At 44.0% G+C, this 23080-nt stretch overlaps 2 protein-coding genes across 3 annotated transcripts in view; both read left to right on the forward strand.

The window, feature by feature from the left end:
- Positions 1 to 23080, forward strand: part of REEP5 (receptor accessory protein 5) — an 806416-nt gene that overhangs the window by 577212 nt on the left and 206124 nt on the right. The window lies entirely within an intron of this gene.
- Positions 1 to 23080, forward strand: part of MCC (MCC regulator of WNT signaling pathway) — a 475168-nt gene that overhangs the window by 383205 nt on the left and 68883 nt on the right. For both annotated transcript variants that reach the window (XM_050793047.1, XM_050793048.1), the window contains 2 exons: positions 13882 to 14045; positions 16288 to 16494. In XM_050793047.1, the coding sequence (XP_050649004.1) occupies positions 13882 to 14045; positions 16288 to 16494 (371 nt within the window). The remainder of the gene's footprint in view (positions 1 to 13881; positions 14046 to 16287; positions 16495 to 23080) is intronic.

Consider the following 23080-nt stretch of genomic DNA (forward strand, 5'->3'; position numbering starts at 1 on the left):
ATACCCTACCCATCAGAGTCCAGCTGCCCCTTCAGTAGGCTAGCTCCTGGGCACTGTCTTCCAAGCCCGGAGGAATAAACGATCCAATTAAAAAGTTCTTTGACTTACCTAAGCAGTCAAATAAAGGAAAAAGATTCCAGCCTCTGTCACGTTGCATGTTTTTTTTTTAAAAAATTCCCTCTTTTCAAACCTGGTCACACAATTGTTCAGAAAATAAAGGTAATTAAGTGGACAAAGCCAAGGTAGGAGTCATTGCTTAGAATTTTTATGTCCTCCATCTGGCAAAGGCTTGCCATTAAAAGAGAGGGTGGATATACCAGGTAACATGCTTTACTCACTTACCCTGTGTCAAGCATTTACATGCATCCCTCATGTTTAATCCCCAACCCGGAAGGATGCCCTGAAGAGCTCCTCTTCTGTAAAATCAGGATAATGGAGTTTAGAGAGGGTAAGTCACTTGTCCAAGGCCACAAAGCCAAGAAGTTGTTTTTATTGTTGTCGCCTGTGTTTCTATAGATGGCTTTCCTTTGATAGTCCTTGGTTTAAACAGGAAGACATGCCAGTGTTGATTTCCTTTGCTTACTGCAGTCCTTTGAGGTCTCTAGGGCTTATGGGGGAATTAGGGAGCAGCTGTGTGATCACAAGCACCTGGCTTAATAGCGAAGCATTTGCAGTCAGATTTTGTGGCCTTTCATATTAAAATAGAAACAACACTCTTGGACCCAATGATTCTGGGTATTGCAATAGAGCAGAGCACAGATGTGTGCACACAGGCTCATTGCATCATGCACGTTAGAGCATGTTTGGTGTCCTTTCCTGCGGATCATTTTCCCACTTCTGTTAATGCAACAGCAGTGCTTTTCTGGAGCAATTGTTTCCAAAACAAAATCCCTGATTGTATGGGCCTTTGCACAGCCAGTGAATCGTTCTGTTATTTTGAGATCTCTTTTGATTTTAGGTGATAAATTTTTATTTTTCTGGAATTTAGCACTATCAAACTATTATACCCTCAGGATTGAAATATGAAACCATTATACCCTGAGGGTTGAGATTTATACCCTTAGGGTTGAACTCTACTCATACCCCAAGGTGTTCTATACATAGAATACCTTGCTTTCTGGTGTGATCACTTAGATTTTTCCTCTGTATGAGTAGGTTTTGGAGGACAACCAAGGAAGAATTTACACATGAAACCTGGCTTTTTGGTGCAGTTGTGACTGTGAAATATGTTTGATGCTAAAGCCAGATTTTCCTGGCTTACTGGCTCATGAGGCTTAATGGCTTCAGGAAAAAGTGTTTACAAGCGTCAAGCAGCCACTCAGAGTGAGGAGAGAGGGTCGGGGCAGGGAAAGGCAGCCCTGCCTCTTCCAAAAACAGTTTTTGCAGACATGGAGAGAACTGTTTACATAGGTAAAGCAGGCTGTCTGGAGAACACTCGCTTTTTGCTAGGAATGAGGTAGCTAGATAGTCAGTGATCCTCTAGTCCACAGACTGAAAAGGTTAGACCAGACTGAAAGTTGTACTCTAACTAGTTGATGTAACAGGCCAAGCCCTTTGTTACCTTTTTCTTTTCTTTATATGGGCAACTTAATTTCTCTGGAGAGGGTCACAATGTGGATCATCCCTGAGAACCAGGTAACAGTTTGAACACTGATTGACTGGAGCACTGGCTGGGGTGACTGTGTGTTTTCTCCCAGGGATCTGAGCCTGGTCAAATAAGACCTGTCTGCAAATGGTAACAGAGCTAAGCGACTGAGGAGAACCCCCTAAAGTCATTCCAGAATCTTCCTTAGAGTAACCAGGGTTGAGAGCAGGAAAGGTTATTTTTCTACTTCAGTTTGTGTTACTTTGGAATATTTCCCCCACAGTCTGCTGTTGCATAACTTTTCAGTCCCCAGAAGAGACTTGGGGTATAAGATGGAAATGGAAAAGCATTAATCTACAGCCTTTTCTCAAAATGAGCTCCCACAGTTCTTGGGATTCATGAACTCCTATTATTAACATAAACAGTCTTTATTTTCTAAACAGACCATGTCTTTTAAGGTTGATTTTGTTTTGGTTATTTGAAATTCATGACATAATTTCTCTTAAAACCAGCATTACAATAAAGGAGTGTTAGCTGCCGAAACCAGCCTCAGAAACCCTATGTAATCTGTCATGGAAATAACTTCGGGACCTTGCTAGTGTTGTTACCACATCCCCAGCCATCAGTGTGAACATTGCTGCTATGAGAAAATATTTTGTAGGTCACATTTGGATGCCAGAACCACATCTTCCCCCTCCTCCTGGCTGCATGGAAATCCTCTCACTCCTGTTAGCGTGAGGGCCACAGGGCCTGGGATGAGTGCTAATGGAGGATCCACCGATTGTTCTCAAGGGCAGGAGACAGCCTGTCTAAAGGGGATCTGGAGCTGCCGCAGGTGACCCAGGCAATAAGAAAGGGCCATTCGGACTGGAGGTTGGTGAGCCTGGGGGAGAGTGGGCAGAAATGAGGCCTGAGAGTTGGGCTGCGGTCAGTAATGACAGAAAGCCAGGGAGGCACAGTGAAGGGGTTGGAATTTATCCTCTAAACATACTTCTATTTCTTCAGGATTACTTCTCAAAGGTATTGAATGATTAAGTCTTTTCTTGTATATTGTCAGTTGCCGTTCCCTCTTTACCCCAAATATTTCCTCCCATCCTCTGCAAAACTGGGTATCATTCTTTTAAAGCTGTGCCAATTCAGGTGATCAGTAGTCAGATAAGTAGATTTGAACTTTTTTTCACATATGTGTGAAACAGAACTTTTCTTCCAGAAAAGTTCTGGCAGAAACCACTTGCAGAACATTTCTGCCACTGAGGCTGCAGGTAGATGGCTAGGAGTTATGTGGAGGTGCTGTCGCAGAGCAGAGTGGGGGATCCTAGATGGACACCAAGGCCAGTAGAGGCTCGCAGTCCTGGAGGACAGCTTCCTGGAGTTGATGTTAGGTAATCTTCCTTATCCCTTCATATTTATGACCAAGTTTGTTGATTCACAGAAACAAACTGTGTCAGGAATCCAAAGTGACAACAGTGAAAATGAAAACAAATCTCCAGCTGGTAAGATTTTGCTAAAATAGAAGTTCTGAAAATGCAGCCTCGATTGCTTTGAGAAAAGAAACAGAGATCTATAGTCAGAATATGATGGGGTAGCAGCTTGCGCTTCTCAGGCCCCCCACCCTGACTTTGAAAGAGGAAATTGTCCTTGACCCCTTCTCAGGCCTCGTGACAGGGGTGCCTCGCTTACTCAGTCCGCAGCTCTCAACCCCTCGAGGGAGGAGGAGCACGCAGGTGAGTGGGTGCAGGGGCCGGAGCAAGTGCCTTTGAGCATCAGCAGGACAAAACTCCGGGATGGCCCCACAGCAGCATCTCGGGGGAAGACCTGTGACCCCCCAAAGCTCCAGAGGGCATGTGTTACAGTGCTCTTTTAGCTTTGCCGTTCGTGGGCAGCTTAAGTGTTAAACAGCTCAGTGAGCCCTCTGCCTTTTCATGTGAGGCAGTTGCTCTCCACCACTGAAGGCAGAGGGTCAGTGTGACACCCTTTAGCATCTGCACCCATGGCACCCAAGTTCTTGTTTGGCATCCAGGAAAAATCAGGTCGCACAAAGGATTGAAGGGTGGTGAATACAGAGAATTTTATTGCCAATAAAAGTGGCTCTCAGCAGGAAGGGGAGCTAGAAGGGGGATGGAATGGGAAGGTAATCTTCCCCTGGATTCTGGCTGTCCTCAGCCGGACTCCTCTCCAAAGCAATGGTGTCAAGCCATTGCTCTGAAGTCAAGCTGCTGCTCTCTGACATCAAACCACAGTCTCTGACATCCAGCTGCTTCTCTTCTTCTTCCCTTCTCTGCTCTCTGCCAGTTGGGTCAGGGTTTTTATGGGTATAGGATGGGGGGCGGGGTGGGCCATGGGTGATTTTGGAAAAGGTAGCATTCCAGTGGGGAAAAAAGGTTGCATATTCTCACTTTGGGCCATGGTTCTAGGCTTCAGGGTGGGGCTTCACCAGGGTCCCTGCCCTTTTCTGCCTAGAATTTCTCTGCCTCCTGTCCCTGTCAACTTGTGCCTGTGTATTTGGTGATCATTTGGATGTGGAAGGCATACTTGCAGGAGAGCTCTCCTGTTCTGGTGGCTGCACTGAGAATTGGTCATGTTGTGCTCTCCATGTTAAATCTCCGCTGCAGCATATCCAGACCATGTGAGACCTTCTTGCCTAGTGTTTTCTCAACTTTTTATTTTAAAGATCTTCAAACTTACAGAAAAGGTAAAACAAGCCTCCATAAACCACTCATCTTAATCAACCAATTGTTAACACTTTGCCACATTTTGATTTTTTTCTCTCTTGCTCACATTTGTGTTTGTGTATACGTTTTTTTCTGAGCCATTTGAAAGTTGCAGACATCATGATGCTTCACTCCCTAAAGCCATATGCATAAACCTCTCAAGAAGGAACCTTCTCCTATAATAAACACAGTACCTTCATCACACCTGAGAATTTTACCACTGATGAAGCATTGACAATCCACAGTCCATATTCAGATTTCCCCAGTTGTCCCATTAATGTCCTTGGTTGCTTTTGTTTAGTCCCAGATCCAGTCAAGGCTCACACATTATATGTAGTTTTCATGTCTTTTGACTGTCCTTTAATCTAGAACAGATCCTCCCTCCTGCTGTTTTGTCTCTCGTGACATTGCCATTTTGAGGACGTCAGTTGGTGGTATAATAGAATGTCCCTCAATCTGATGATCTGATTGTTTTCTTATAAGATTTGAGGGTAACCTTTTTTTTTTTTTTTTTGCAAGAACATATGTGGGTTATGGTCCTCATTACCATGTTGCAGCAGGAGGGTCCTAATGTCATTTTGTCCATTACAGGTGATATTGAGGAGTTTTTAAACTACCACAACATTGTTCTCATAAGTCTTCTTGTCTTAGGTAGACAGAGGCAACATGGGACACAAAGCAAGAGGTAACCTCTATGGATACTCTTTCTCCCTTCCTCCCAGACCTTTCAGTCTTCTCTTTGGTGTTCAGCCCTAAAAGATGACTATTCTGTTTTCTAATTTTCTATGTTACTTTTTTTTGGTTTGTGTTTGTTCCTCAGTGGAATTAAAGAGGGCCTTGCTGTATGCAGAGTACAGAGGAATGCTCAAAAAAAAAAAAAACAACAGCCCTCCTGGTTTCAGCTGTAGAGCTACAACAAGATCTGAACTGTTACATCCCTGGGATATAACATCTTGCCTTTACAGAAAGTCTGTATTGATGCTGAAAGAATCTGTAGGTCTCTCTTCCACCTTGAATTGCTTTACCAGGCATGGTGTTTGCCCAGTCAGAAAAGAGGGGTGGGTGGTGTGTGTTGGCCCTCAGGAGGCGGCAAGGATATGGTGAATGGCCAATCCTGCTACAGCACACATTGTAGCAGGCCTACAGATGCTTCTGTTTCTTAGCCTGGCTAAAATTCTCAGCGGCTTATGTCTCTAACTTCACTGACAGCTTTCTACCTTGGGGATCTTAATTGAAAGCTTTCTACCTTATTAGCAGGCTGTGATAATGTCATTTGATATGTTTTAAATTTGATGATACTTGATTAACAAGTGAATTAACAAAAACTTGGGACTTTAAAAAGTTGGCTTATAAAAAGTCTTCCATTGATTTTACATGTTAATCTCATCCAGTGTCTGTAGAGCACACGTTCCATGCCCAGCACTGCGAGTCTCTGGGAACACACTGTTGAATGAATGAAATCATCAACTTTTAGGGCTGAGTGCCAAAGGGCTGGGAAGGCTTCCTGGAAAATGAGATTTCAAGGCTGTATTAGTCCGTTTTCACACTGCTATAAAGAACTACCTGAGATTGGGTGATTTATAAAGAAAAGAGGTTTAATTGATTCACAGTTCCACAGGCTGTACAGGAAGCATGACTGGGGAGGCCTCAGGAAACTTAAAATTATGGCAGAAGGTGAAGGGGAAGCAAGCACATCTTACATGGCCAGAGAAGGAGGAAAAAGAGAGAAAGGGGAGGTGCTACACACTTTTAAACAACCAGGTCTCATGAGAACTCACTATCACGAGAACAACAAGGGAGAAGTCTGCCTCCATGATCCAGTAACCTCCCAACAAGCACCTCCTCCAACACTGGCGATTACAATTCAGAATGGTTTTTGGGCAAGGGCACAAACCCAAGCCGTATCAAAGGCAAAGCTTAATCAAGACCCAGCATGGAAGGCTTCCAAACCAGGCAGATACCTAACTACTAGTGTGAAGCAAGTACCAATCCCCAGGAACATGTGCTTTTGGAAGCTGGAACCATACTTTGGAGCAAAGTCATTCTGGTAAAGAGGGGACTGCTTGGTTGGAATCAGGTGGACCAGCGGAGTGTTTGTAACATCTCAGTTGTTGGAGCTGCACTTTTATTTGACTTAGGATTTTTACAGGGCTTGTTTGTTTAAAAAAGCAACTTTTAACACCTGATTCAAAATGAACCAACTCTGCCGTAGTTAATGGTGTCAACTCTGGTCATAGGCATAGCTGATCCTAAGTGAGAAAGAAGAAAATCAGCTTTGCCCACTGTGTGTGTTTAAGCAAGAAGGCTCATTAGCCTTCTTAGTTTTCATAACCATGAATGTCCTCTTACCTCCTTTCCAGATTTCCAAAGTATAGTAAGTCCTCAGTGTCATTGATAGGTTCCTGGAAAATGCAACCTTAAATGAAATGACGTGTAACGATACCACATTTATGGTTAATTCATATAATCAAGAGTTAAGTTCCTGTAGTGTATTTGTGGTCACAGAAATGTTAGTGAATTTCTAAATAGAGACCCAAAACACTTCTAATATTAAACATGGGAATAAACTTGAGCTATATGTACATTTAGGGCAGATTAATAAAAATAAGGGAGATAATTATTTAACCCCTTATTCTAGGTCACTGTCGCAGGTAGCTGACGCCTATCCCGGGAGCTCAGGGTACTGGATGGGAACCCACCCTGGCCAGGTGCCATCCCATCGCAGGACACACACATTCGTTCTCTCTGTCTCTCTGTCTCTGTCTCTGTCTCTGACTGGGGCTATTTAGACATACCAATGAACCGAACGTGCTGAGCTTTGGGGTGTAGGGGAAACTGGAATACCCAAAGATAAACCACACAGCCATGGGGAGGGGACAATGTGCAAACTTCACACAGACAGTGGCCCCAGCTGGGAATCCGTGTTTCCCTCCTCATCTATGTTATAATGAGACGATGTTGAACAAAATGTTATTTGAGGACCTGCCGTATGTGGGTCTTTCCCCAAACAGCAACATAAAAACCTAAGGCTCTTGTTCTCATTAGAAAAATATAACCTGAGCTGTGTATTCTTGAGCTCTTATCAGGAGGCCAACTGAGAAAAACTGCATTTAGAAAAGAGGAATAGGGCAGGAGGAGCCACTGACTCGGGTGGAGGCGGGCAGAGCGGAGGAGCACCGTGGGTTGGGCGTGCGGAGTCCCGGGGTCTGCGGCTGGCCCCTACGCAGATGGCTGTGGTTGAGAAGCTGGGCCCAGCATTGTCAGATCTTCTCATTTTACAAGAATAGCCATAAATTTTAGCAATTTTTAAAATGTTGACAGTTAACTCAAAAACTGTTTTAAAAATTAAAAAAAGACCACGCCAGACACCATAACCCCACCCCATATGCAAGCACATCTTTGGCTGCAGATGACTGGTTTGCATCTGCTGGACAAAGGGGGGAGGTCCATTCCATCCAGTCTTCTGGGTCCTGTTCAGTCTTATCAGACAACTTGGAAGACTGAGTGCCAAGATTATGTGAGCCTAGCGCTCCCCAGAGTTCCCTTTATCTTGTACTTTAAATGGTCTACTTTAATTTTAACTGAAGGTTAGCATAAGAAGAAACCATATGAAATCTGCATATGTGTGAAACTAGCTAAGGAGACTGGCGTCACATCACTTCACACCACGTATGAAGTACCGTGTACCCAAATCCTTCTAGTCTCTGTTGCCAAAAACACCTTGTCTCCCTTGTGAAACCAGAATGCTTCCTCCTTTCTGTCAGGAGATAATTCATATTTGCTCAGGCTGCCAGGAAGCTCAAGGCTGGCTGGAGGAGTCAGCCCTCAGCTGGGTCAGCCTCCGTTTGCTCGCAGCCTTTCCCTGATCCAGTCACCGTGTTTTCTCCTTATTTGTGACTGCTCGTGATAAGCAACCTCAAATTCTTTGGAAAGAGGCACAGTACAAATACACTTAAAGGAATGTGTATTTGCTACCAAAGGCCTCCTCTCTGTCTCCTGGACATAGTAGCGGTTTCCTTTGATGTATAAAGCACAGCACAGGTGGCTCACGCCTGTAATCCCAGCCACTTGGGAAGCTGAGGTGGGAGGATTGAAGCCCAGGAGTTCGATACTAGCCTGGGCAATGTAATGAGACCCCTGCCTCTGGAAAAAAAATAATAATAATTTTTAAAATAAAAAAATAAACTACAATGAGGCTGAAGGAGAAAGCCAGTGGGCCTTCCTCAGCTGCCCTTCGTGGAGTTACGTGGCAGTGGGGGCCAGGGTTTTCCTAAAGAGTACATTACTCCCCCTCGTCCTTAGACTTCCCGTATCTCTTTCTTCCTTCTCCTGCTCTCCAACCCACAGGGGAAAAAATTTTTTTAAATTAAATTACAATACCTCAAATCTTTTCTGAATGTACTGCCATTCCTGAAGGTTACTGTTTTCCGTTTCATATGCCTATTTGCTTATATCTCCTCATTTTACTCACTGAAATACATTTATTATATTTATTGTGGTAACATAAACATGAAATTTACCATGGTAATCATTTCTAAGTGTACAGTTCAGTGGCATTCACAGAGTTAATGTGACCATCACCACCACCCATTTCCAGGACATTTTCATGCCATCGTAAACTCTGTACCCATTAAGCAATAACTCCCTATTCTTGCATCACCCCCGCCCCTGGTAAACTTTATCTCCTGTCTCCGCAGTTGCCTCTTCTAGATACCTCGTATTAGTGGAAATATTTGTCATGTTGTGTCTGATTTATTCTAATTAGTATAATGTTTTCAAGGTTCATGTTGTAGCATGTAAAAGAATTTTATTTCTTTTTTTAAGGCTGAATAACATTACGTTGTATTAAGAGACCACATTTTGTTCCTTCATCTGTCAGTGTACCCCTGGGCTACTCCACCTTTTGGCTACTGTGAATAATGCCGCTATGAACGTTGGGGTACAATTATTTGAGTCATTGCTTTTCGTTGTTTTTGTTAAACATAGAATTACCATATGATTCAGCAACTCTGCTCCCATACTTAGGACCTACTGTGGCACCTTATGCCACAGACTCTGAAAGACAGTTCTCTCTGGAGCCATGTGGATGCTGGGGATGAGTGGTGATGAGTGCTTGGTACCTTGAGATAGTACTTTGACAGGGGACACAGAATACCTGCTCCAGGTGGCCCAGTCTCCTCATCCTCCCGTGAGGCTCCAAACAGGGAAAAATAGCAATGGACAGCCAAGTGCTAACTGGTGGGCCTGTGTGAAGCCACAGTGCAGAGCTCTGCAGCACAAACTGGAGTTTGTGGGGTTCATCACCCCACCTGTGTTTTTATACATTCAGCTTCCTGTGACCAAAGAAAGCATGTGTAGCCCTTCTTGATTTGAAGGGCAGATACTCTTTAGAGTCTGTGCATCAACATAAATGACCTCACATCTTGCCAACTCTCTGTCTTGTGTCTACACTGTGTTACCTATGGTTACTTCCCTTTCTTTCTTTTCTTTTTTTTTTTTTTTAAAGACCGAGTCTCCCTCTGTCACCCAGGCTGGAGTGCAATGGCTCGATCTCAGTTCACTGCAACCTCTACCTCCCGGATTCAAGCGATTCTTCTGCCTCAGCTTCCTGAGTAGCTGGGATTACAGGCATGAACCACTGTGCTCTGCTAATGTTTGTATTTTTAGTAGAGACAGGGTTTCACCATGTTGGTCAGGCTGGTCTCAAACTCCTGACCTCGTGATCTGCCTACCTTGGCCTCCTAAAGTGCTGGGATTACAGGCATGAGCCACCACACCTGGCCACTTTCCTTCCTTCCTTTCTTCCTTTCTTCCTTTCTTTCTTCCTTTCTTTACTTCTTTCCTTCTCTCTTTCTCTCTTTCTTAGATAGAGTGTTGTGTCGTGCTCTGTTGCCCAGGCTGGAGTACAATCTCAGCTCACTGTAACCTCCACCTCCTGGGTTCAAGCGATTGTCCTGCCTCAGTCTTCCCAGTAGCTGGGATTACAGGTGTGTGCCACCACACCTGGCTAATTTTTGTATTTTTAGTAGAGATGCGGTTTCACAATATTGGCCAGGCCAGTCTTGAACTTCTGATCTCAGGTGATCCACCCACCTTGGCCTCCCAAAGTAGTGGGATTACAGGAGTGAGCCACTGCGCCTGGCCTCTATGGTTACTTTCCTTACAGTAGTGGTGGGCAGCAGAGAGGCGGGGCAGTGGCCTTGTAAATATGGGAGTCTCTCACAGTTAAGGTTAGTCTCTTACCCGTCTTTGCACTCTGCTTCTGGCCTGAGTCAGGGCTCGGCAACTGCCTAATTTAAGTATGAGAAAGAAATACTGGTCACATGCCTAGCCCCTCTTCCTGCTGCCTGTAACCCAGCACCCTCAATAAGCAACTGTTGCCACCCCTCCGGCCCTGCTGTGAGAGCCCCTCAGCAGACATTTCCAGTGTGATTATTGCATGAGGTGGACCTGTGCTAGGGAAATCAGCACAGAATGTCTGAATATTTCATGAGCATCTCACTCATGAGCACTTAATGCACGTAACTCAGGAGAGCGTATTCACACCAGCTCTGGATACCAGGAGACCTGCACCAGAGGGTACATGGTCATTCAGAGGCTGGTTGGTGTGTTCTCTGAGGAGTTCTGCTCCTCACTTGGGTCCTTTGCCTCCAGTGGGTGGTGTCCACCCTCCTCCATCTCCAGAGGGCCTCTGCAGTGATGAGCATCCTAGTTCTTAGCAGCTCAAGTCGAGGTCCATAACAAGGAACAAAAGCATTGAGGTCAGGAGTTCGAGACTAGTCTGGCCAACATGGTGAAACCCTATCTCTACTAAAAATATAAAAATTAGCTAGGTGTGGTGGCACACACCTGTATTCCAAGCTACTCGGGAGACTGAGATAGGAGAATCGCTTGAACCCAGGAGGCGGAGCTTGCAGTGAGCTGAGATTGCACCACTGCACTCCAGCCTGGGAGACAGAGTGAGACTCCATCTCAAAAAAAAAGAAAAGAAAAGAAAAAGAAAAACATACTGTTATAGAGTCTGTTTATAGCCTTCCTGTTTATTAAATAAATGGTGATGTGGTGTTTCCCTTTGCTCATTTAAAAAATAATATTTGACTGCCTACCCTATTCTGTGTTGGAGATACAATGGTGAGGAAGATCAAAGTCCCTTCTTTCCTGGAGCTTATGTTTTAGTAGAGGAGAGAAAACAAACACATAAGTCAAATCAGATAGCGCTAATTGCCATGAAAAAAATAGGATAAGAAGATAGGGACTGGGCAAGGGAGGAGGTGAAACTCCATGCTTTAGATAGGGAAGAGCTTGTTGGGAGGTAGCATTTGAGCTGAGAGCTGAACAATATGTAGAAATTTGATTGGCCAGGCATGGTAGCTCATGCCTATAATCTCAGGACTTTGGAAGCCTGTGGCAGGAGGATCGCTTAAGGCCAAAAGTTTGAGACCAGTTTGGGCAACATAGACCCTATTTCTGCACAAAAATAAAAACACAAGCTGGTTGTGGTGATGTGTACCTGTAGTCCCAGCTACTTGGGAGGCCGAGGTGGGAGGAGGATAGGTTGAGCCCAAGAGTTTAAAGCTTTAGTGAGCTAAGATTGTACCCCTGCACTCCAGCCTGTGCAACAGAGCAAGACCCTGTCTCTAAAAAGGAGGGTTTTTATTTTTATTTTTTTAATTAAAATTTTAAGAAATCAGCCTAGACAAAGGAAACAGCAGAGGAAAAGGAACCCGTGGAGCAGACAGGAGTTTGGCATATTCCAGGGGAAGAAAGAAGGCCAGGAGTGTGAATGGAGCATAGTGAATGAGGGGAAGGAGTGTGAATGGAGCATAGTGAACAGGGGAAGGTGGTCGGGTGAGGCAAGATCGGATCAGTGGTTCTCACTCTGACTGCACAGTAGAATTACCTGAGGAACCTAAAGTTGCCATTGTGCAAGCCCCACCCCCAGAGATTGTGATTGTGATTGGTTTGGGGTGGGGCCTGGGCATCTGTAGTTTATAAAAGCTCCCCAGGAACATGTTGCAGCCTGAACTGAGCACATCAGTCTTGATCATGCAGAGTTTTACAGACTCTGGTAAGGAGTTGGGACTTTACATGAATGATGATGGGAAGCCATTAGACAGTTTGAGCTAGAAAAATAACTTGTTCTGATCTGTGCTTTTAGGAGGCTAACTTTGGTGACCACAGGGAGAGTGGAGGTAGGAGATTTACAATGGTCCAGTTGAGAGATGATGATGGCTTAAAGCAGGATCGTGTCAGTAGAGATGGTAATAAGAGGTTAGTTTGATGATAAGTTTTGGAGGTTGTGGTCACAAGATGAATTGGATTTAGTATGTCAGGCAAAGGCATGGAAGGTTGCCTCAGAGCTCACCTGAGTAACTGGGTGGATAGAGGTGCTATTCATGGAAATGGGAAAGATCAGGGAGGAACAGGTTTGAGAAGTAGGTGGAATAGTTGTGTGTACTGGTTGGAGTGAAAGCCTTAGGCTGATCTCTCTAGATTTAGGTAATTTACAGATAGAGGCGACCAGATGAGGTTGACTAAAACATTCTGAGAAGTCCTGTTCCTGTTGTGCCAAGAGTTTTCTTGAAGCCTTCCAAAGGTAAGTCCCAAAAGCAGTTGACCATTTGAGTCCATGGAACCTGTGGTGAGAAGCATGCAGCAGAGAAGAAGAAAATGGAAGACACCAAGCAACTTTCATGCAGGGTCAGGCTGGATGGATGGGAAGAATATACTCTGAAAGATTACATATAATCAGTCAGCATCTGCCCTGCAACAATAATTGAATGGCGTGGCAATAGACAGAATCCAAAATAGCTGGTTACAAACTTTGTATTTGACTTTAAGGGGAGTTTTTTTTCCCCAACAAAATTGTCTTCTGAGATACATCTGGGTCACATTATAATTATTTTTTTACTTCTCTGACCAGGCCCTGGATGTCCAGCAATTCAAAGCAACCCAAGTTTTTAAGTCAAAATCAAATGATTAGAATTGGTTGCCTTATTGGAGAACAATAAGGAATTTGTTAGAACAGTTTTTTTTTTCCCCGATGAAAGAACATGGATTAAATTGCAATGGTGGAGCATATTGATTGGTTCTGTCATGGAAAAGTCTTGGTTTTAGGCTCATTGAGGACGAGGACTATCTCTTACACAGTTTCTGTTTTTCAAAATACCTAGCATCTCTGCTCATTCTGAGACTTTTTGTTACATTTAGTAAAGTTACGGGATCTTTCCGCAGTTAGTGCTTGTCTGAATGACTGAGCAGACAGGTTGACCAGAGGCTCTGGAAGTGCCAACAGCCTCTTCTGGGCGTTTCTTTGTTCTTACCAAAGAAACTCAAGATGTGGCTGCTTTGAGTGAAAGACAAGAGAATTCAGAAAATGACCATCGTCTGAAACTGCTTAATAAAAAGAGCTTTGCACTGGCTCTAAGCCTCAGAGACAGTGCCTGTGAGGTTAGGCAGGCTGGCATGAGCTTTGAAATGTCAAGCTCCATTGCCATCCCGTTACCTGAATGGGTCCCTCATGGTAAGCAAAACAGAGAGCATTTGTTGCCCTGTGTAACACATTTTGTCTTCGTTCACTCACAGACAACTGCAGTGACCTGAACTCAGAACTGCAGAGGGTGCTGACGGGGCTGGAGAATGTCGTCTGCGGCAGAAAGAAGAGCAGCTGTAGCCTCTCCGTGGCCGAGGTAGACAGGCACATCGAGCAGCTCACCACGGCCAGTGAGCACTGCGACCTGGCGATTAAGGTAGACCTTCTTCGCCCTCTGTGAGGCCCTGTGAGGTTCTCAAAGGGAAATGGTCCAATCCTTCTCTTGAAGCGCAGTTTTCTTAAATACTTACTAGGGATGAAAGTTTCCATGAGAGCCATACAATAGATTGGGCCATGGGGTAGAAATGAGGACCCTAGAAATTTTGGTTGGGCTGAATTCTTTCAGAAAAAGTCATGATGTCAGCAGTCAGGTTCACTGGCTTTGCAGTAAAAAGGACAATTTACTTGAAAACGATTCGACTGCTAGTATTGAACCATGTCATTTTAGTGTGGTTCATCATAGAGCACTCTTAAGCTGTAAGTTTTGGAAAAGCTCTAAGGCCTCTATACAATTTCAGGCGTCCATTCATCAATTCCTCTTGCTGTTTGAGATGGTGAGAGGAATTTTTTGCATCTGCACAAACTTGTTGTGAATGACGGGAAAGTCAAGGCTTATTGATACTAAGCCTCTAGTATCTTGATACTCCTTTGACATAAGTTAGTGACCTGGGCATAGCAATTCAAATTTAAAAGTCTAGGAGGAGCCCATAAAGAGAAAATGTAGGCCCAAGTTTCTGTCAGTAGGAATCCTGGATTGCACAAAAGAACTGTGGTGTCACAAGGTAAACCATGATACATGTTTGTAACACTGCTGGTTTTCCATCTTTCTTCATCTCAATTGCAAATATGTAGTTGATATGGTTCAGGGCAGGGAGAAGCAGTTGCTGGTATTTCTTTCTCTGGAATCTCCTGGGCCCTATATTTGATTGTAATGTCAACTTGGGTCTAGCCCGAGCCTCGGGGTTGAGAGGGAAGGAGGAGGCCAAGGGCCTCTATCAACCAGCTAGGGACAAAGCCACAGGGTCTGGAGCAGAGCCAAGTAGGATGAGAGTCTCCAGACTTAAAGGAAAGACAAAGCAGCACATGGGGAAAGGGGCAGCAAGATTTGAGAACCAACATGAGCATCTAAGAGTGATGTTTTTTAGTATTTGAGGCATCCTCCCCTCCCCTCCCCTCCCCTCCTCTCCCCTCCCCTCCCCTCCCCTCCTCTCTCCTCTCCTCTTCCTTTTTTTCTTTTCTTTGGAGATGGAGTCTCACTCTGTCGCCCAGGCTGGAGTGCAGTGGCGTGATCTCAGCTCACTGCAACCTCCACCTCCCAGGTTCAAGTGATTCTCCCTGCCTCAGCCTCCCAAGTAGCTGGGATTACAGGTGCACGCCCCCACACCCAGCTAATTTTTGTATTTTCAGTAGAGACAGGGTTTCACCATGTTGGTCAGGCTGGTCTTGAACTCCTGACCTCAGGTGATCCACCCGCCTGGGCCTCCCAAAGTGCTGGGATTACAGGCGTGAGCCACCACCTCCGGCCAGCCTTCGGTTTCTTATCCCATCTCTTCACATAGTATTCTGCATAGTAATTCTCCCTCTTGTTTCATTATCCACTGGCTTGTGCTTCCTTTTTCAAAGGACAGTAAATGTGAAGCAGAATGACTTCTTCCTTTTTTTCCTAGTATTATGCATGTTTCTTCTCCTTTAAATGTTTTTAAATGAATTTTTTAAAGCTCTGTATGTGCTACTAAGATTTTCCTTTCCATTTTGAAGCTGTGTTATTAATTAATTTAATCCCTGCTGTCTTAGAAATCTCCACAATGAGCTTCCTCTTTTCTGTGTCAATGAGGTTTATTTTTGCCTTTCACATCTTGAGACTGAACCTCATTTGCACCATCTGAATTTGGATGTGGCACTAAAAGCTGGAAATGGTAATGTGACCTATCTTATCGCTGAGTTGGCACGTCGGAGGCCTATAATTTAGGAAGCTTCAAGTTAGATTTTGTATGCAGTTTACAACCTCATGTTTGTCCTCACATTACCAGGATCACTAAATGGCCTTCTGCCTGGCTGTGTGTATCCACCAACTCTAGAACTCAAGTGAAGGAAATAAGCATTGTGTGGATGTGTCAGCTAGCACCACAGACACTCAGCTGCCAGGAGAGGACTCACTGTTTTTCTTACTCTGAAGGTTGCTGGGTAACACAGACTGTACCCCAGGCAAGTGACAGAGCCTCATCTGAAATTGGGAACAGGATAACTTTGGGGTATCCCTAGTCATGATCACTGTTAATAACAAAGTGGTTCTAGAACACACTCCTCTGTGGACATTTATTCCTGTTCAGCCTATTTTCTTCCCATCCCCTTTCCCCAAGGATATTTACTTGACTTTTCTTTGGGGCTGTGTTTTACAGACAGTTGAGGAGATTGAGGGGGTGCTTGGCCGGGACCTGTATCCTAACCTGGCTGAAGAGAGGTCTCGGTGGGAGAAGGAGCTGGCTGGGCTGAGGGAAGAGAATGAGAGCCTGACCGCCATGCTGTGCAGCAAAGAGGAAGAGCTGAACCGGACCAAGGCCACCATGAATGCCATCCGGGAAGAGCGGGACCGGCTCCGGAGGAGGGTGAGCGTGCTGCATCCATAATGGCTAGGCCCTTCCCGGGCATGGGGCTGAGAGAGGCTGATGTGTAGCACCAAGGGCACCGTGAGAATTTTGTGGCATTTGTAATCTTGGGAATCACTGTGTCTTTCTTGTTATGAAGTCATTCTTGAAAGTAGTTTGAAATCGCTAAGGTGTAGAGGTAAGATTTAAAAAAAAAACACACACTTTTCTCTGGAATCTTAAATCTGACTGGTTGATAAAATTACATCGGGGCAGTGATTTTAAACTTTCCAGGGTAAACACGTCTTTTCTAAGCTCAATTAAAATGTTCTTTAAGATAAACTAATAGTCTTTAGAATTTGAAAAAAATATCGAATTTGCCCCTTTTAATTTTTTTCTATAAAATTTTATTTAGCTTTATAGCACCTGCTCTCATTTACTTATACTGAATCTAATGTAGAATGTCATCTCTCCTGGTGCAGACTTACTGAAGTTAAAATACATTGTGTGCATGCATGTATGTGTGTATGTGCATCTCTTTAAGCGTGCATATTATGTGTATGTCTCTGTGTTTACAGATGTGTACGTGTGACTCCTGCTATTCACCCTAGGGCTTGATCTAGTTTGAGTACCATTTTGTTTAGGACATGTATCCATTACTGAAGGAGGTGATGTTTCAGGATAGAAATGTTTGGCAGAATTGTTAAAGCCTTTAGTTTTTCCAAGATGAAGTTTTTAATCCCAGGAACCCACAAACACTTCTGTGTTTGGCTGTGAGTTTGATCTATGATTGGGTAGGGGGGTAAAGCAATGAATTCCTCAAACACTTCCCTCTGAACTTCACTTTGAATTACTAGACTTACTTGACTCTCTTTCTCCGTCTTGGCAATATTAGAAGCTTGTTTTCTAGTTGTGCTCTGACTGCTAATTTTGTACACAGATAAAGTTGACTTAGAAGGGGCGCAGTGGCTCATGCCTGTAATCCCAGCACTTTGGGAGGCCAAGGCAAGCAGATCACAAGGTCAGGAGCTCGAGACCAGCCTGGACAATGTGATGAAACCCCCGTCTCCACTAGAAATACAAAAATTAGCCGGGCATGGTACTGTGTGCCTGTAGACCCAGCTACTTGAGAGGCTGAGGCAGGAGAATCGCTTGAACCTGGGAGGTGGAGGTCGCAGTGAGCCAAGATCATGCCACTGCACTCCAGCCTGGGCAACAGAGGGAGACTCCATCTCAAAAAAAAAAAAAAAAAAAAAAAAAAGGGAAAAATACATCTAGTGGGTCTCATCATCCTTCACCATTACTCTTGCTCCCTTAGCCGTAAAAAAGACCTTGTAAATAACTTGCTCTTCTATCCTTCAACAATCTTGGGATGTGTACATCGTTTTGTTTTTAATCCATTTGTAAGTGTTCTTACTTGCCATTATATAAAAATATGGAAGAAATTACTATTTTTGAATGTTATCAACTCTTCCTCATTTGAAAAATATGGAAGAAATTACTATTTTTAAATGTTATCAACTCTTCTTCATGTGTGCTAATGTCATAATTAAAAGGCTGGCACTACTGCCTCTCATATCTGAACATCATTTTGTCTTAACTCACGTGCATAAGCATATTTTCAGTATGCAGCTATATCGGATGCCAGTCTCCATCCTTGCATCAGCAGGTGTAAATCATCCTAGTCAGCAAAGGCTTTATCTGGGCAACATGACGAAATTTGCTTAGCACTAAAGCTCACGCCACCTGTAATTTCCTGGGTTATACTCCCCGATGATTATGATTGATGCCCTAATTAGGTATGTACTTACTCTTAGCGTGTGCATTCTGATGGTGCATGTTTTGTGAGGGAAATTGTTGGTGTTCAGTGTAATTACATATTGTGGTTTAGAATGAATTTTCTTCTCTCATTTGCCAGCCCTTGATTGACTAGCAAAAAGTAAAAAGTCCCCTTCCCCACTTTCCATTGTTTTCTCCAACTCTGGAGGTCAGTATTTAGAATAGCACAGTGCGGAGGCACTGCACTAGGTACCAGGGCTGTGGGGCCAGACTGCCTGGGTCATGCATAGCCTGACCTGCCAAGTCCCTATGAGTCTTTGGCATTCAGTCATTTTTTTAAATAGGAATCCTTAGATGTTTGAAGAACTCTAATGTGGACATTGGATAATTACACACACACACATACAGGCCTACACACATAGACACATTTTAGTCAAAACCTTTCTTCCAGTCACATCTGTTACCTTTTATAAGTTTGTGCAACTAGTGTGGTTTTGTATAGTTTTTATTTCAGTTACCTTCAAATGATGTTAACTTTTATTTCTTCCTCAACTAGAGATACTCTCAGGAATGTATATACATACCATGAATTGGATTTATTTCTTTTTATTTCAAGATGAGTGTGGATCTCAAAAAGTGTACTAGATGCATTTGAATGCCTGTTTACTAGACTTTTAGTGCCGAAAGTCTTCTTCCAGCCGCCACCCGTCCACCCACCAAGTGTGCTTTATTTCCCTCAGGAGGGATCTGTCCTTTGTGGTTGTCATTGTCTTCTGTTCTTCACGATGTGTAGCTCTGCAGAGCAACTGAGGTGCCATTTTCTGTTCATCCCTATGACAGTACAGAGTACAAGGCTGGTTCGCCTTTGCTGTCTTTATAGCAGCTCTGAATCCACAGTTCATCAAAGTTCCCTGACGAGCAGCTGGGACCACTTTCTTTTTTTCTTTGCCCACATTCATTGTATAGAATTTTAACTGACTAGATCAATAGGATTGGAGCTTGAACCCCGCCTGTAATTAAGCAAAGTGCTCTCTGTAGATCTTCTGAGCTTTGTTCAAGATTTAATTAAATTAGATCTTTAATGTAGTCAGTTAACAAATTGGGCTAGTGGCAGAGCAGTAACTAAGGAACAACAGGCAATTTTATTATTGGTCCTAGTTCATTATTGAATGAGGCAATCATTTATTTCTGTATGCTCTGTAATGCAGCCATGTATTTCCTCACACATGAAGAAGTGGGCTTAATGTAGGCAAGGGAGAATTACTCTAGAAAGGAAGTACTTTATTCTTCATTCATTCATTCATTTCATAAACATGGTCAGTCATCTCTGTGCCAGGCAGAGGGGTTACAATGATGAACAGGACACAGTCCTGGCTTCAAGGATGTTGGGGAGACAGGCAAGTAAACAGATCATTGCAAAGGTATATGTCAAGTGGTGGGGACAGGTAAACACAGAGAGTGCCCTGAGAGCTCCCCAGAGAGTCGCGTGATGGCAGGAACCACTTTCTCCACGTTGTTCCCATTTTTTTAGCTACTTTGTTTAAGTCAACCACGATGTGGCAAAAATAATCCGTGCTTTCCGCACTGTGTTTGGCAAAGCAAACTTGATGTGACCACAGGCACATGAAACTGTGTCCCACTGAATCATAGACTTGAACACAAATCGGCCACATCAGTTCCTTCTTAGATTTTGTAGGAATTCTTCAGAATTACAAAATTCTTCTGCATGTTCATGTCATAAGGTGTTAACAATTTCTTCCTTACACAGTGTGCTCTACCTGGGTGTTTTCTGCGTGTCTGGGAATGAATTCCATCTGTCTCTCCCGGGCTTCTGTCATCCTGGGAGTCTGGCTTCTGGCTTCATTGCCACAGTCAATTCAAGAGACAAGGAGACATGCTATTTTGAACCAAATAAAAGTCACCCTTGGCCAGGTGCAGTGGCTCACGTTTATATTTCTAGCACTCTGGGCGGCTGAGGCAGGAGGATTACTTGAGCCCAGGAGTTTGAGACCAGCCTGGAAGTGTAACTGTTGTGATCTTATAGAGGTTAAATAGTCATCCGTGTTTTCCCTCACATCTCCTTTAGCCTCGTTTGGCCATGGTCCCATCTGAGCTGGTCCCACTCTACCTCCCCTCGGTGTTGCTTTTCTCGACCACAGGGCTATATAGAGAAAATGCAGACTGCAAAATAGTACCTTATTATGAATTTCTAGCTGTATAAATTTCCATTTCATAGATATTCATATGTGTGTATATAAAAATATTGAAAATAGACCAGAAAAATATAAACAAACATCATAATGATAATATGTTATATTGGCCTCAAAGGGACCTTAAACTTCTCTATAATGTTCTAATTTATTTTTTAAATGAATGTATTCATATCGTTGTATAATTTTTCATATGCAGAAGTATATACATAGAAATAGAGAGGACACTAGTATGCTAAAATATAACAGGTTAAATCTGGGCAGTGGAAGTATGTGATTGCTTTTTTCTTCTTTGTCCTCTTTAATTTCCAAATTAAGCAAAAACAAAAAAGTATGGATCATAGAGAATGATCTGTATCTCACAGCTTTTAACGGTTTGGTATTCACAAATAAACTGAGTCTTCTTTTTTGTCCTTTATTGAACTTTGTTCATTTCTTATTTGTTCCATTTCTTCATAGGAATTTCTTTACAGGATAAGGAAGAGGATGCCAATATTAGCTGAGTTTAAATCCATAAAAGTTCTGTAAAAACAAGCTCTGTCTCAACACTGCTCCTCTTAGCTCTCCCCAGCTCTCATCTAGCTGCATGGGAGGGAGCTGAGAGGAGCCGGGTCTGGCTTCAGTGTGCTCCTTCCAAATAGGAGGCTCAGGTGGCTCGTCTTTTGTGTGACTGGTATATTAGTCAGTATGAGGCTAGGTTTTTCTGCAGTAACAGGTTCACTTCCCAAATCTCAGTGGCATGGCACATTGTTTCTTGCCCGTACCATATGTTCAATGCAGGTTAGAGGACAGGTGCACATTTCTGATCCATACATTCACTCAGAAACTCAGACTGTTGGCCGTCTACCACCTAAGAGCCCACTCAAAAGCTCCCACCACAGCATTTATTTTTTTATTATTTTTTTTTTATTATACTTTAAGTTCTAGGGTACATGTGCATAATGTGCAGGTTTGTTACATATGTATACTTGTGCCATGTTGGTGTGCTGCCCCCATCAACTTGTCAGCACCCATCAACTCGTCATTTACATCAGGTATAACTCCCAATGCAATCCCTCCCCCCGCCCCCGTGATAGGCCCCGGTGTGTGATGTTCCCCTTCCCGAGTCCAAGTGATCTCATTGTTCATCTCCCTCCTATGAGTGAGAACATGCGGTGTTTGGTTTTCTGTTCTTGCGATAGTTTGCTGAGAATGATGGTTTCCAGCTGCATCCATGTCCCTACAAAGGACACAAACTCATCCTTTTTTATGGCTGCATAGTATTCCATCCACCACAGCATTTAAATGCTTCTGCGCCCTGCCTGTTGACCAGAACTAGGCAAATGGCTTTACCTAACCATGAAGGGGCTTAGGAGCTTGTAGGAGCATGTGGATGTTGGTTCAACAGTACAAGTTTCTGATGCAGCTGATTTACATGCTTTGACCATGATACCAGCCAAGCTTGGCCATGAATCAGAGTTCCAGAGAAACAGGCAGTTTCACTCATCCATCTTGTGGTGACCCCACACGTGTGTGTCAGAATCATTGGGAAGTTCTTTCAGAGGATGTCTGTCCAGGCCTTTCCATGAGCCAGAGTCAGTGAATGGGGTGTAGCACCACGGCACACTCCCCCACATCATGATCATGGTCAGCACTTGGAGACAGGGAAGGGGGAGGCAGTGTCCTCTGGTCACCCACTGGACATGGGCCAAGAGCTTCTCCAAGCGTCCTCTACTTCCTCTCTGCAGGTGAACTGAGAGAAAGAACTGCAAGCTTTCTGCCTTCTCCTCATGCCCAGCCTGCTCCTCCTGGGCCCACCATGTAGCAGTGATGAGCCCAGCGTCTCCTGGGGAAGCTGCCTGCTCTGTGGAGCCTGCCCTGTACTGTCCCTTCACCAGGGTCATCTGAGCTAGAAGAGGAGGGAGGGTGGAGTCCACCAGGGTGCAGGCACCCCGGGGCTCCCAAGGCATGGAGGCACTGCCTGGCACGCTTCCAAAACCCCCAGCTCACCCCGTGAAGGAAATCACTTCCACAGGGAGCTGCTTATTACCAGTGCAAGCTCAGTAGGGCTTCTTTTTAGGAAAGGCTCTGTTAATAATATTGATAGTATTGACATTCTGTGAACATTTGCAGACTGAACCCCTCTCACATTAGACCCTCCTCAGACTAAAATGAGATACTTCTAAAGGGAAAGCAGGACTTACTCAAAGCCTAAATCACCAGCCTGGGTAACATAGCAGGACCTCTTATCTACCAAAAAAAAAAAAAAAATTGTTTTTTTAAATTAGGCAAATGTGATGGTGTGCACCCATAGTCCCAGCTACTCAGGGGGCTGAGGTGGGAAGATGGCTTGAGCCCAGGTGATCAAGTCTGCAGTGAGCTATGATCACACCACTGTACTCCAGCCTGGGTAATAGCAAGACCCTGTCTCTAAAACTCTAAAAATAAATAATTTTGAAAACCTAAATTATGACAATAGCCCAGAACATATTTCTTTTTTTTTTTTTTTTTTTTTTTGAGGCGGAGTCTCGCTCTGTCGCCCAGGCTGGAGTGCAGTGGCACAATCTCAGCTCACTGCAAGCTCTGCCTCCTGGGTTCACACCAGTCTCCTGCCTCAGCCTCTGGATTAGCTGGGACTA

The sequence above is a fragment of the Macaca thibetana genome, chromosome 6 (assembly GCF_024542745.1).
Source record: "Macaca thibetana thibetana isolate TM-01 chromosome 6, ASM2454274v1, whole genome shotgun sequence".
Lineage (NCBI taxonomy): Eukaryota > Metazoa > Chordata > Mammalia > Primates > Cercopithecidae > Macaca > Macaca thibetana.